Source organism: Symphodus melops, assembly GCF_947650265.1.
Source record: "Symphodus melops genome assembly, chromosome: 8".
Lineage (NCBI taxonomy): Eukaryota > Metazoa > Chordata > Actinopteri > Labriformes > Labridae > Symphodus > Symphodus melops.
Window position 1 is genome coordinate 19259793 of NC_136698.1, and position 16020 is coordinate 19275812.

The following is a 16020-nucleotide window of genomic DNA, read 5'->3' on the forward strand; positions in this document are numbered from 1 at the left end:
ATAGTTCCTGAGTTTCAGTACTACATTTTTCCCCAAAAAACAGTGGACAGCCCTGACACAAAGGTGTTTTAGGAGGCCTATAGTCAGTGAGCTTTGTAGTGCTGAAAATGAAAATACCCCATTAAATTTGATTTGATGGATTTCAAAAAGGAAATTGATTATGGCCTAGGTGCCTTAGTTTAAAAACTAAACTAAATCAGAGTAAAACATTTTCATGTTCAACAAGCAACCTTTGAATTAGCTGCATGAATACTATGCAAGAAAATGTACAAAATGTTCTTTTGGTTTTTTGAATACAAGTCAGTAAATTTAAATAAGAATAGTCTTCAGGGGAAAAAGCTTCTCCACCTCAAATATTTCTAAAAAGATCAAAGTCTCAGAATTTATATTTGCAATTGAAGTATTGTCAGCAATCTACTTCCAATTTACTGTATGGAAAAAACAGCTGAGCAGAAAATAGGCCTTTATCTAAAAAAAACAACCCACAAATAAAAGCATATTTAGGATTTTATTAGAATTGTTAAAAGGTACAAAAATATCTGGTTACATCAAACTATGAGTGATTTGTAAACAAGAGAGCTGCTTCTACATGAGATGTAGGTTTCAGTCATTTATTCAGAATATATATGCGTGTGTGTAATTTAAAAAACATGTTTAAAGAAGCTCTCAGTTACAGATTAGAGACAAACTCAACATTAAACACGTCCTAATCTGAAACATCACAGCTGATCAGTGGCAGCATTCTGCTCCTATGGGCTGAAACGACAGCACACAGCCATACCCGCTGCCCCACCTGCTCCTGTGGCAACACTCACACGGCAACTGTTGCCCTTAGCAACTGGCTCCAGAATGGCAGAGCCCTGAGAGACGGTGCCACAGTCTGTCAGAGTCCAACCAGAGGGACAGGTGATGTCTACCTGCTGGGGACAGCAGGAGGATGGACAACCATTACATAGGTTTTGTATATATCATGTAGTGTTTTTTTAAACTATCCTATTATTCATTAAAAAGGAAACGTAAATAAATGTATTTGAACATCTACAGAGCAAAAAGTTTAAGTTTACATGACATCATAGCAAACATCCATGAACACCTGAGCAGGGATGAAAGAATTCTATTAAACATGTTTACCTGATCCCCATCAGCTGAAGTGTTCTCCAACAGGTGACACTCAAGAGAGGGGGCATGGCAGCACACAGCATGTGATGTCATCCCGTCTTTAACCACACAGCGTCTCTGGTTGCCGCGATGTGTACGAGATTCAGACCAGACGTCAGCAGTGGAGTGAGACATGCAGCCTGTGGAGAGGCAAGGTTAAATCATTTCCAACTAAAGAAAAAAAAAACATACTAACAGAAACTTCACACACTTAGCATACACAGTGACAAAAAAAAATAAGGTCAGCTGATATTTATACCGGCAGGGGGAATTTAAAGAAAATCCTCTTAATAAAAGAACAACATTATAGAGAAATAAACGGTCACACAATGTGCAGAGCATTCACAAAGGTCAGTCAATAGGAGTAGATTATTGTTACTAACCCTGTTCGACTCTTTTAAAATGACAGGAATATTAGTTTGCATTCAATCCAAGTCTTAGCCACTGATTATCCTGGGATTTTTTTGCCAGATTAAACCTGATAACGCTGCTTACATATGAACAATTAGAACAGAAGTAGTGTTGTCAGTGTACACTGGTCAATCATGATGGTCAGAAATGAATGCATGCATTTTTTTTTATTTCATTGATAGTGTGCTAATTTGTCCTTTTGAGCACACCCTAGTCAAGACACCGAGCAGACAGCAGCATCTCCCTGTAGTCATAGTGATGGGAAACAATTAAATCTCTTAGCCTTTGAATGTCTCATTTCACATTTAAACAAAAAACTCCCAGACAGCTCAGTTGATGAATAAAAAGGGAAATGAACCTGATGACATCAAACATTTAACCTTTTTACCATCCTCTTTAGCTGTTTTTATATAGTTCTTGATCCGGCATTTCTTTGTGTAACTGTCGGTCTATTAAAGTACTGTATCTCACCTCGCAGAGGTGGGTCTTTGAGCTATTTTCAGTGGATCAATTCAGTGATTTTTTTTTTTGTCAAACAGTCTGTGAAGTGCTTTATAAACATTTTGTTTTGTTCAGTTTCTTCTGTTACATGTTTTGTAGTGACTGAGGTCCAAGTTGCACAATTTTTTAGTAAAAACATCTGATTGGTCAAAGAAATACCAGAAATTTGGTTTCTGATTTTTCACGAAGGAGTTGGTGGTTGGTTCTGAAGCTTGACGAGATGAGAAGGGTCCTTATCTCCTTTGGAAATAAAAACCAGTTTGTATTAAAACTGGACAAAATATAAAATAAAGCAGAAAAAATATTTTTGAAATGGAAAATAATGAAATTGACCACAGACTGTAAGTAATAGTCAACCAAGCCAGAGTGACATCACCCATCGGTTTCTTCAAGGGGCCTTGGATAACCATCAATAGTGGTCACCATGGTGAAAATACTGTCTCAACCTAACTTTTAGTCAACATAACAGTCAAAGAGCTAGAGCTGAAGCAGGTCTTAAAGCCCCTTGACCAACCTTGACCATCATCCCGCCTGTCAAGCAGGTCAGCTCTATGCTTTATTGTGAATCACAATTATCCTTCTTAAATTCAGAATGGATGAATTTTAAAATATTCAACCCCTGTACAGTGTGTGCCAAATGAGACATGATTTAATCAATTTGAGTGGGCATGTGTATTTCTACTGTAACTGTGACTTCTGGTCGTCCTGCAGCTAGCAGGACACTACAATTTTACATCTGTTTCATTTTCAACACTGGAGGTTTTTACTGGGCTAAGAGTGGGAGTTGAGGCTAGTTGCCTGCTGACAAATAGCTATATATCACCTGCCTGACAGGCAGGTAGGCCACACGTCGTGAATCAAATGAACACATAAAATCAAGACCGATTAATTTTGAAACCAGAAAGAGTCCCTGTACAGTGTGTTGCAGCAAAGACATGAGCTATTTCTTTTTTTTTTTAACCAGACAGTGATCATGTTTGTTTCTGCTGTAAAGACACCCAATGAAATGCAAGATTTTGTACTTTAACATCGGCTTCATTTTTCACAGCCAGAGGTTGAGAATTTTTTTATTCGTTATTCATAAAAACATATATATTGGTTGACAGTCCGAAACAGAAGCTGTACAGCCCACTTCAAAGAGCTGTTGTTCCTGTCACTGCTTACCTGTCAGGTGATGTTGTGGCTCCAGACACTTTGCGTCCTGCCCAGGTTCAGGACTAGCATGGACATCACACTGCAGACCTTCGATAACGCAACAACGTGCCACAGCAAACACACCTTTGCCCTCCGGACTGTTACGGGTGACACATTTCATCTGCCCGCTGCTCAACTGGACACACAGAGAGACAAGATTTTATAAAAAGATCTCTGTTTATTTTAAATGATGGTGAAACTCTGAAGAGCTCACAGTGATTGTTCCTCCAGCGTGGATGCCGTCAGGACTGAAGCTCCTGCAGCTCAACATCTCCTCCCCCCGACGACAACTCGAGACAGCCAGGCCCGACCCTGTGACAGCGGTCCTCTCTGACCACACCCACCGACAAAGAAGCTCCCCACCTGCAGACGAAATCAAGAACACAGAGTGAGACATGCAGTGGATTAAGTTAAATGCATAAACAAAACGACTTAACCTTTAGAAACACTCATACAAAATCAACCCAGTCATGTACTCGTTCATAGTATCTGTCTCTTCCTTTGATGCTTCTGACAGCATAACTGTACCTACCATAGGGCTGCAAATCAAATTAGGCTATTGAGCCTACACTGGCATCTACATATACATAAATAAATAATGACACAAAGGCAGAATTAAAAAGGAAAATGATGCTGAAACTAGAGATCCAACACAGAGGTGTGTGAGTGTCAAGTAAAAGAGAACATCTTTTCAGAAATGTGAACTTTGATGTAAAAAATAAAGACAGATAAAAAAAAATACGAATATTTTAAGAATTTAATATTAGGTCAAATGCATCCATTAATTTTTGTACATATTTAATTGTAAGTCTAGAAAAAAAACATTGCTAATGTTGCTTTTTAATTATTTAAAGAGTCTCTGCTTATCAACTGGCATTAGGTGTGTCTTCCTCTGAAGCCTTTTGTGCGTATTCTTTTATTTCCACTCTTTTATATATTCATTGATTCCTTTATATATTTCCACTATTTTCTAACCAGTTTTTTTACATACTTCTAATTTATCCATATTGTCCTTTTCCATCTTTGACTATATGATTTCACTTTTTTTTAAATGTGGCATCGCAGATTTTTGCAAGAAGAGAGAGAGTGACAGCTAACATGCTGAAGGCTTTTTCCTTAAAAGTGCTGTCCTATCAGATTAGATTCATGTGATTGAGAATCCTTGCTTGCTCCATCCTTGATTTTTACTCAGTTGTGCCACATGGCCTTCACTGACCTGTGCTGTTTGCAGGAGGCATGGCTGCCACCATGTTAGGAGTCAGGAGTCGATGTGAGTTGGATAGAGACAGAAAGTTGATGGTGTCACTGATGGAATAATGCAACATCGTGTGTAGGACCTGCACAGGCGATGCGTTCTGATTGGCCGATAGGATCACTGCTGCTATACCTACATGAAAACAAATAGGACACAAAAACATAGTGGTCATACAAAAAAATGGTAGTAACTCACAAGAAAGTAGAAGAACATTTGTCTGCGTATGTGTGTGACAGAGAGAGTGTTTGTGCTCACCTGCTGCATGTGCGGCAGCCTGGGATGTTCCGCTGCGGGAGGTGAAACAGGTGCTGCAGTCGCTGCTCGCGCTGATGATGTCATCACCAGGTGCAAACAAATCAACACAGCGGCCAAAGTTTGTCCCCCCTGCCCCCTGAGACATGAGCTGCTCAGCAGAGTTCACCGCCCCCACTGTGATCACCTGCACACACACAGAGGGAAAGTTACAGTTGAGAGATGTTGAGTGTGGGGTTTTATTCAACTCTGCAGGTAAGCTGTCCACCTCCGGCTCTGAAGCAGGTGAGTACAGACAGGCGTCGTCTCTGTAGTTCCCCGCAGCAGCAATGACCACAGCACCATTAGACACCATGTCACGACAAGCTGTGTTCAAAGATCGACTGAACCCTCCGATGAAAGGAAGCAGAACGACCACTGCCTCCACCGGTCGCACCTGAAGAGTTGTCCGAATGTACTCCAGACCTGATGGGAAGAGTTCAGGAAATAAAATAATAATTAATTGACCAATTTAGAGATCTCACTGTGGAAATTTAAAGAAAACTTAAAGCACAAAGATTTGAGGGTTTAAGTTTAAAGGAGCACAACATCTATTGGCTAAGAATTAAAAATTCCCCCCTGAATGTGTCATAATAAAAGAAAATTGAGTTTCGAAACGATGGACCCTGGAGGCAGAAACATGCTCATTTTGTTTACCTGCAACAGCAGCTGCATATCCAAACATCTTTGTCATGAAAAATGGGTGCTATGACCACAATTAAGCTTGGTGTACACTGACAATTGTGTTGTAATGTCAACTTACACTGTACAACTGAATAGTTTACAATGGAAGACTTAGAGACTTAACAATTTTATTTTTAACTACTGTTTTTATCTCAACTTGTATCAGCCTCTTAAAATGTGTATATTGCTTTTATTATTATCTTGCAAAATGTTGAAATGCCTTTTGTGCCTGTGTAAAGCACTTTGAATGGCCTGGTGTCGGAAAGGTGCTATATAAATAAACTTGTATCTTACTTCACCTTAGAGACCTGAGAGCTCACACTGTACAAGTTAAATCGGGACAGGCACAGGCAGAGGTAAAGTCAGATCTACAGTACGTGTACTTCAGTTGTCTCATATGCTTGGCTCAAATACACACCAGCAAAAATGCTCTCTCTCTTATGCTTAGCAGCTAGCCGCCAAACAACAATCTTGCTAGCAGCTAAATCATAACAGGAATTCCTGCAGTATAGTGTTGGGCAGCAGGGTCAAAACATCTTTAGTCCACAGTACAGTAGAGCTTTGTAGTAGTACCTTTCAAAGCCCCTGACACGGTCCCTTTCCCCTGACAGTTTAGCACACGGACCAGGTGTACACCAGCACCTCGCGCAACACCAGAGTCTGATCCACTAATAACGCCCGCCATGTGTGTGCCATGACTCTCGCACTGACTGGCCTGTTGAAGAAAATGAGTTTACAGTTCAACAAAATAACATTTGTCCCACTGTTGATCGAGATACTGTCCGGCGAAATGGCAATCAGTGCAAGATATATATATATATATATATATATATATATATATATATATATATATATATATATATATATATATATATATATATTTTAAAAAAGCTGATATTAATTAATCTTAAGTAGAGTAATCTTAATCTTGATTTCTTAAATTAGTACTTCAAACACACCAACAGTTAGCTTCTTTGATTTCTTCACAAGTTTATATAAAATAAATCTTTTCATTGAAACTTATATTTCCATAGAATATTACACCTTGTCTGAAGAGAGAGTTTTGCAATATAGTTATATAGAATTTACTTTACAAATTAGGGATAGGTAGATAAGGGTATCATCTGTATAGAGGGATATTCAATTTCAATGTTTCTTCTCATACAGAAAGTAGACCTTGTATGGAACTTTCAAACTTGTAGTTTGTGTATGGTGATGCACAGCAAATTTAGAAACCTTGGAAATTGCAAAATGCAAACTTCAAAAACCAATGCAATGGTTTAAAATATTCTGCAAATAAAAAACAAATGTGCCGCAAAAGGGCTGTGGGATGTTTTACAACCGCCTACCTTCTCTGGTCAAAACAAACATAGGCCATTCCAGACCAGAATCGAAACTTAGAAGGAGGACATACTGGCTGCTGCATTGTAGTAAAAGAAGCCAGTATTTCAACATAGCAGAATGATAGCTACGGTCTTACATTACTCCCTGCCAATTTAAAAAGGACAGTTTCCCTACTGTGAACCCCCTATAATATAGCTGTTTGTATAGCACACTGTTTATTACTTCCTCTGACAACTACCCTCCAGCAGACTCTTCAGACTTATAGAAATTGTCTGCTCATAGACTTGTTTGCTTATTGAGGTCATGTAGAGGCTTTGATATTCATTTAAATTGAGTGACGAGAGCCTGAAACAGTCATTTTAAAATTTAGGAATAAAACCAGATAATTAATTTACACGCTAAAAAAAAGTAGCAGAGCGTAAAAGCTTATATTTAGAGCTACCGTTAAAAATATGAAGGATGAATTGACAGTATTTAATCTGTATTTGACCTGTCTGTGAACTCTGACTCCGTCCTCCTCTGGGACGTTGTCGAAGTCTGTGATGAAGACTCGTCCTTCCACCTCTCTGTGAGAGCTCTGCACACTGCTGTCCATCAGGTAGACCACTGACCCCCCTCCGTCATCTGCAGAGGACAGAGAGAGTCTTAAATGTGATAATCTCAGCGATGAAAGAGACAGACAGACATGGAAAAGGACTCACTAGGTGGTGTATAAGTCCCATTTTCAGAGGTGCCACCACGAGGGTGCAGTAATCTCTGCAGGTTCCAGGGGGCACTCTGAGCAAAGATGGAGGAGTCTTCCTCGATGTAGTCTACATGTGGAAGTCTCACTGCCTGCAAGGAACAAAAACCAAGCATTAGTGTGGGTCAGAAGCAGAAATGAATGAAGTTGTAATATTAAGATGATTTGATGAGGAGTTGATGACATTTTTCAGCTGGTACTGTAAAATATATAAGTTCAACACTGAACCTGATCCATTGATCGCCTTGTTGGCTGTGCTGAGGCCTCTATTAAACTGTTAATTACTGTGCACAAAACTGTCGTTGGGTTTGTTAGTGTCAACAAGAATAATTCTAAGTGAACAATTTTTAACACAATTAACCCACACTTTCACTTTTCAGGAGCATTGGGGGTTTAGGGTGGCAGTAGCTCAGTCCGTAGGGACTTGGGTTGGGAACCAGAGCGGACCAAAATATGGAAGTTGGTCTCGTAGCTGGAGAGGTGCCAGACCACTTCTAGAGCACTGCCTTGAGCAAGGCACCGAACCGCCACCAGATCAGGGGTGCTTCAAGTGGGACAGTCACCGCACCCTGACATCTCTCCATTAATGTATGTCCACAGGTGTATATATATATATATATATATAATATAAAAAAATATTTATTTATTAAATTATTATTATCTTTTTATTTTATTTTTATTAAAAGCTGTGCACGTATTACAAGCTAACAGCATGCAGGTATTCGAGGCTCTCACCAGGTGGAGGACGTCGCTGCTCATTTTGACCAGGAAGCCTTGTAGAGCTCCGGAGTACATCTGCAGGATCTCTAGCAGGTAACCTCTCCGGGCTGCTTTGACTCTGAGCCTTCGGATGGTTCTTTGCACCTGGGACTCATGAGTCCCCTGACGCAGGATGACCAGGTACTGACCGGGCATTCGCCACGCAACCTGGACACAACACAGAGAACAAGAGAGCAGGCCAGTCTTTGTATTTGATTTATGATCTATTTATTTCATATATCTTTTAAATATATGATTGATGCCTAAACCTGCTTCTTTTAGAGCATTTGCATTAGTCTTAATCTTCTGTCCATTTTCTTTCAGCTGATCAAACCATTTTACAGTAACTGCAGACATTATGACACAGAAACTGTGAATTCTGCAGACTAAATCCATTATGTTAGCAGTGATTAACCAACGTACTGTCAGGCCACCCTTAACATACATATCAACACAAATATTTAATAACACTAAACACAATGTGAATCTACATCTTTTAGAATGAGTATGAAAACATTTATCTAAAAGTACAGAATAGCACAATGAGTGTGAGAACAAACAGAAGAACAGCAAGCAGCTTTTTACAGAGAAAACAGTTCAATGTTTAACTACGCAACAAGCTTCAAATTATATTCAAAACTGACACTGAAGATGGACAACATCCTAAGATGTATACTTCCAGTCCTCCAACGATTCCTATTATTTTTTGAGCTTCCATTGAGCTACAGTTCTTCTCATGAGAGATTCAGCTGTGAGCCTGACTATATTACATTTTCACTTTCATGAGTGTTAATTGAGGAAACTTCAGAAAAGGATTGTGTCTTTCTTCATCAACCATTGTTGTACAGGTGGGGGCGAGATACGACTAAATATTTTGATGTCTTTTCTTTAGTGGTCACAATGTAGATTAATTGTTAGATTCAAGTTTACATGGAAATCCTCTTACAAGATGCATCATGTTTTGCTTGAAGCGCAAAACCAGTGCTACTCCTTTTTATAATCCTTGCTGCCTCTCTGTCATAACTTCGAGGCCACTCTTGGGTGCATGGGCCCCATAATTGATTATCTAAGCGCTGCAATTTTGAGATACTTGTACATCTATTTTACATTTTCTACAACTTCAATACACTTTAAAGGCTAATAACTTACCCAGATTTATTTATGATAAATAAATGCTGCAACTTTTTACTTTACATATTTAGAAATGTACAAATATTAAGGTCAGTTTAATTAAGGTTTAATACAATGCAGTGCATCAATTATAATTAAAAAAAAACCATTAATGGAATGGAATTGGACGTCTTGGACAATGACTGCGTATCCGTATATTGAGTATATTTAATTCTTATATCACAATATTTATAAACTGACAGGCCTATAGGCTACTTCCTCCTCCGCTGTCGTTTTACCTTGTTGCACCTGAAGAACTCTGCAGCGGGCTCGGTTCCGGTCTCGGGCTGAGTTCCGTCCTCACGGATCAGATCCAGGATCATGTCGTCGTCTTCGGGGTAGTCCTGAGCGCTCTGCAAGGTCAGAGATGCGCACAGACACAGAGTCCATCCGATCCAACCCGAGGAGCGACGCATTCTGTCGACCTGCTGGACCGTTTCCAGGACAATGATCCCGGTCAGTTAGTCCGGTACAATGATCCGGTCCAGGTAGGCTCAAATATCCACCGAGGACAGGACAGGGACAGCTGTTCCAGATGTTCTTGTGTTTTCGCTCTGACAACCTTCAAACATCTGTTCTGATTTTGGAGGAAAAAAATGGAACAATTGATTCTTATAATTGAAGGCGGAGACAGCTGACGTCTCCGCGGCTCACGCCACCGCTTTTGTATCGAATGATTCAGCTCGGTTAAAATCACCTCTCAGTGCGGAGGAGTCATGTTTCATTCTCCCCCCGAAGCAGCATAAAACCTCTGCATGTCAAACACTTTGTGTCACGGCAACTCCGTCTGTTGATGCTGTGTTTACACGTGCAATTAATGTGAACAACATGAGTCACGCAAATAACTGAACTAATGTTTCCAATGGTCATGATGAGTGTGCACAGAGGCTGATCATACATATACATAAACATATATACAATAGTTTCTAATATATTATCATTAAAGTCATTTGTGTTTAATTTGTACCTCTGCAAATCTCGCAGGGTATTTTGACTCAAGTTAACCCTCTTGGGTAAAAACCATCCAAACAAAAAACTGGGACAAAACTTCGCCCTTATGAATACATAATCCTTTCATCCAAAATCAGGAGTCCTGTTCAGTCAGTGAAACAGCTGTAAAATGTTTCACTTGATGGCTTTTTATCATTTCTGTCAAGCCTTAGACCCTAGAAAAGAAGACTAGAAAAGTGCTATACACGCTCAAATCCATTTACCATATCACATCTTGGCCCCTCGACCACCACTTCAGTCAACCCTGAGAGATCATTTCACAATAACTAAACCTCCATCAAACAAAGGAGCCATTAAAACATGTAAATATGGGTTTCAAAGTTGCACAAATGTGTTGAAAAAGTTTCGGCAAAGAAATTTTTACAACATTTTTTTGTAATTGAACACAAGAAATAATCCAATGATGGGTGCCCAGGACTTTTTGCTGAATCAGGTGTCAACATCGTTGGATTTGAAAGTAGTATTGTTTTGAAATCTAAAATTCTCTGTGACTAATTTACATTTATTTTGTATGCATACTCTTATTTAAGAAAAAAAATCATTGTACAAAAGTTTGACAAGCATTTTGTTTTTGTCCGACAAACAGACAAAATGAGCACAGAGACTTACAGGATTTTCAAACATTTTAATACAGGTCTGGTCAATTCTAAAGATTTTCTGACCAATCACCTCTAAAGGGTACATATTGTAAGAAAAAGGTCAAATTTAACAGTGTTTTTGAACATATATTGGGTAAACTGAGTTTCTACTGACCCACAAAATGTGATGTCCTTTGTTTGTGGCCTGCAGAAGTCTTACAAAACAGAAAAAAGTGCTTCTCATGACAGCACAGTATAATTCTAGTAAAAAAAAAAACAAAGAAAAAAAACCTCTCCCCTCCCCTAGTATCTCCACCCATGAACTTTACCCCCAGCCTAAAGCAAAACCTTTGTGCAGGTCCACCATTTTTATTCTCACTAGTGAAGAAATTATGTCTACCGGGAAAATTTCAAGGCTCATTGCATTTTAAAGAGACACACACCAAAACAGAGCGTTCTGAGAGAGCTGGTTTCTACAGGGTTACAAACCTCCTTGATTGACATTATATTTTGACCAAAGCACAGCACAGATATTTCATTTAGACCACAGGGGACTGCATGAAAAGGTGGGAAAGGCACCAGGGGGACTCTGAATGGTTCAGTACGGAGTAAAAACTGTTTTATTGTGTGTGCAGTCACAAGATATGAAACCAGACAAATTGGCCTACTATTTTAGACAACCATTTCCACTTTAATCATCAACACACCTCAGTAAGTAGAAGCCCGATCCAGAAAGGAAAAATTCTACTGAAACCGTTCAACACATTACATAAAAGAACATTTGCTGCTATAAACACAGAGTTTTAATGATAAATGCAATCACACAACAGGACAAGCTTTTGTAGTCAATAGCTGCTCTTGTCTTTGCTGTGCTCTCATCCTGCAAGATAACCAGTCTCTGCTAAATCTTATAGATTATTGTTAAAATCTACTTGAATGTGAAAGGGAACTAGACTTTAGGCTTTAAAACATCTCTTGTGCATGGAAGTGCAGCTTTTTTTAAGCTTATGTAGACCATTGCAGTGTCACCAACAATCTTTCTCTGGAGAAGCAGGTAGTGCCATCTTCTGGAACCATCAAGCAATAAAAATGTAATTTATTAACAACAGTGTGATCTCAGTAAAACTGTCACTTCCAATAACTGTGGGGGAAAAAAAGACGTTTAAAAATGATCAACTGAGTGAGACAGAAACATCAGAGGATCTCTCTACTGTCCTGAGAGTGTAGGGGAGAGTTCGGATCTGACCCCGCAGGAGGACGGAGGTCTTGCTTAGACAAGCTGCAACGTGGGACAGCTGTGACACTGACTCTTCAGGGATCCAGAAAGAAGTTGTCTGCTGCTCGACTTCTGCCCACAGAGAGCCAGAGGAGCCTCAGGATGTCTGAAATTAAATCAAAAGGGAGGAGGGGGGGGGGGATACAGAAATAGAAGTCGAGCTCGAGCCTTTTGTCCTCGTTTTTGACTTTTTTCTTATCCAAGGGGGAGTTTTGATGACCAAGCATGTCTTTATCTGCTGGCTGAACACTCCTGCTATATTACAGACACTCTCATGGAGGAGCTAAAAGCACTGCTTCCTTTTTCAGCCGCAGGACTCAATAATAACCAGAGTGCTGTAATCAGGAGAACATTAACAGTTCCTTTTAAGGGAGGGGGGAGAAATCTTTGCCTCACCCCTCATGTTTCCAGTTAATCTGCCACAAAATTCAAGCCACAATCTCTCCTCTGTCTCTCTCTCCCTTTGCTGCTCTGCTGCTGAATCTGCTTCATTAAACTACCAATTATCCTGTAAAATAATACAATTAGTTTCTGCGGCGTATCAGTGCAAACACCCATTTTTAAGACAATGGTCGCGAAGCATTCTGAAGATTCAGAGACAGGCCTGTTGTTCATCAATACAGCCTGAATGAGCACCCACCTGTCTGTGAACCATTAGGACTGTGTGTGTGTGTTCATGCATTCAAGTGTGCAGGCGAGGAGAGTATCAAAGTAGAAAATGACTGTAACGTTTTTTACTTTACTTATTTTTCACATAGTTTTTTCCCCCCCCAGAGTTACCCAACATTTTACCAATACCAGCATCATCTGGTGGGGGACTTTGCTGCATGGTGCCACACGAACCAGCTACAGCTCAACACCTCTAAGACCAAGGAGCTGGTCATTGACTTTGGGAGGACCAGGCAGACGACCAGTTCTGTTAGAGGGAGCTGAAGTGGAGGCTGTGGACTCCTACAAATACCTCGGGCTGTGTCTAGACAATAAACTGGACTGGACAACACACATCAACCACCTGTACGGGAAGGCACAAAGCAGGATGTACTTCCTAAGGGGACTGCGGTTCTTTAACATCTACAGCAAATTGCTGGGGATGTTTTACCAGTCCGTGGTTTCCAGCGTGCTTTTTTACACCGTGGTATGCTGGGGGGGCAGCATATCCAAACAGCACACATCCAGACTGGACAAACTGATCAGGCGGGTCGGCTCTGTGGTCGGCATGAAGCTGGACTCTCTGGTGACGGTGGCAGAGAGGAGGACACTGGACAAACTGCTGGATATTATGGATAATGCCAGCCACCCTCTGCACACCGTCATCAGTAACCAGAGGAGTCGGTTCAGTGAGAGACTGCTCCTTCCCAAGTGCAGAACCAACAGACTTAAGAACTCCTTTGTCCATCATGCCATTAAGCTCTACAACTCCTCACTTGGGGAGAGGAGGACTAGAGCACATGGGACAGAGGGGTAGGAGTAGGAGCGTCTTTCCTTCTACCCTCACTGTGCAATAACACATGGATTGCTTTTGTAAAGTGTCTCGAGATAACGCCTGTTATGAATTGACGCTATACAAATAAAGATTGATTGATTGATTGACACTTTCACTTGTATGTGCAATAATCTCAACCAAGTGCAATAATCGCAATAATAATCATTGCCTTTTTTATAGCCTTTTTTGTATATTTTTTTCTGCTTCTTCCATGCATATTTTTTGTATAATTTTTCCAACAGAAGAGTGTTCTATTATTTATTCTATCTTATTCTGAATATTGTTACTTTTTTTTGCTACATTTTATTTTATTGTATATGCTGCTGGAACCTAAATTTCCTTGAGGGAGTCATCCCAAAAGGATCAATAAAGTTCAATCTAAGTCTAAGTCTATCTCTCTCTAAACATCTTTAAAATAAACACCTTACTTTAACTTTAACTTTAATGCATATTGACCAAACATCAAGTAGATGTTGTTGTGAATGAATGAGCAATAACGTATCAGAAAAGATTATTCAGGTGATTTGACAGAGAACAGAGGCAACCTTGTGAGAACTGGGCTAAAGATGTGTGAAGACAATCAGACATATGACATGCAGCAGATTCAGAGCAGAGACTTATTTACTAATGAAGCAAAGTGAGCATTCATTATTTACACTCTGTTCTTTGATTTTAGAACAATTTCAGTTTTATCAAATATGTGCTGAGGTTCATTTAACTTTGCTCACAAACCACTGGTAAACGTGTGTGTGTGTGTGTGTGTGTGTGTGTGTGTGTGTAATAGGTCAAAGAGACATTACCTTTCTTCTAGTGCTCCAGCTGCAGAACACACTCCATCCTGCAGACTTTTCTCCTGAGTCTCTGGAGCCACAATGACCTACAAACACACACTCTCCATTACCAAATCAATGTCTGTGTGACACCAATCTCAGATTGTTTCCTGTGTGTCTCTCTCCCCGTCACACACACTCTTTACCTTTGGGTAGCACTGGCAGAGGCTCCACACAGTCCCAACACACACCATGGTGACGCCCAGAGCACACAAGGTGGCGTAAACGTGTGGTCGCTCCTGAGTCATGATGAAGAGGCCCACACACACCACACACAGACCTGCTGCTACGAGACCGTATCGATATGGTTTACCCTCCACCATCACAGTGAAGATCTTATGTCTGTAAAACTGGAAAATAAAGTAGCTGAGGAAAAAGTTTTGGTGACCTAATCTGGACTTGAAGGTGAGTGGGGAGAAAGCTCAGTTAAGGTTCCACTCTGCTGGTTATTACAGCCTGCAGACAGCCGGCTCAGGTCAGGTATAATATTGCATGTGTGTGTGTGTGTGTGTGTGTGTGTGTGTTTGTTTGAGTACCCAGTAGGTCACCTTGCATTTAGCTGCTGGCAAAACTTGTTACAAAGATTTTTATCAGCTCTAAGATAAATCTTTGTTTTTTTTGTTTTAAACATGATGTAAATGTAACCTGTTGTGGTTGTCTGCAAACTGTCATATATGTGAAATTAACGTTAAACAACTTCTTCACCATAAAAAAGTTGTTTCAAAGGGGAATCTCATAGCATAATAACTTTAAACAGGTAGAAGGGTGTCTGTCCGATGTCAACAGAGCACCTCACTCACTTATCTTCAGCTCGATGTAACATTGCATTTTGCATTAGTCCAAGTTCATATGAGGAGAAATGCGCACAGCAATTAACTAATGCCTTTAACCACAAAGCAGCCAGTGAGCCTGTGTCTGTACTTTGATGCAATGGCTCAGGGGCGGATCACGGATGATGTTAAGAAGAGAAAAAGAGAGAGTAACTGAGTAAGAGGTGGAGTGATCCTCCCTGCAGGTAATATTGACGATAGATTAAGACATACCATTTGTCTGTATTGTTCTCAGTGTCATCATTGTCTCAAGTTTAGCAGCTTTACTGGGTGCAGAAAGTAATCTATCCATCTAAATTGTGTCTCAGGTTTGCGTACAAATAAATAATTAAATGCATTTTATGCCAAAAGTTGTCTTTTTACTTATCCATCTTCAAGTTAGCATTAAAAGGAAACATTACAAGTATACCTCAATGAGCATGCAATAAATTCCTCTCTCCAATGTAGCCATTTAGCCACGGCCTATATCTGACATGCTAACAATTTCCAAAACAAGCAGCTGC

General features: G+C 40.0%; 1 protein-coding gene across 2 annotated transcripts; it reads right to left on the reverse strand.

Annotated features, from left to right (window-relative positions):
- Positions 1 to 321: 321 nt before the first annotated feature.
- pcsk9 (proprotein convertase subtilisin/kexin type 9) lies at positions 322 to 10244 on the reverse strand. Of its 2 annotated transcripts, none has more exons than XM_079349623.1 (12): positions 9749 to 10244; positions 8316 to 8507; positions 7540 to 7672; positions 7329 to 7462; positions 6068 to 6209; positions 5040 to 5236; positions 4775 to 4958; positions 4481 to 4651; positions 3479 to 3627; positions 3235 to 3400; positions 1132 to 1298; positions 322 to 917 (listed from the first exon to the last, which is right to left on the reverse strand). In XM_079349623.1, exons 1-12 carry the CDS (start codon positions 9923 to 9925, stop codon positions 750 to 752), a joined length of 1980 nt encoding a protein of 659 aa, XP_079205749.1. In that variant the 5' UTR covers positions 9926 to 10244; the 3' UTR covers positions 322 to 749. The 2 variants fall into 2 exon arrangements, with proteins under 2 accessions (XP_079205749.1, XP_079205748.1); XM_079349622.1 differs by having other exon boundaries at positions 322 to 920.
- Between the last annotated feature and the right edge of the window lie 5776 nt (positions 10245 to 16020).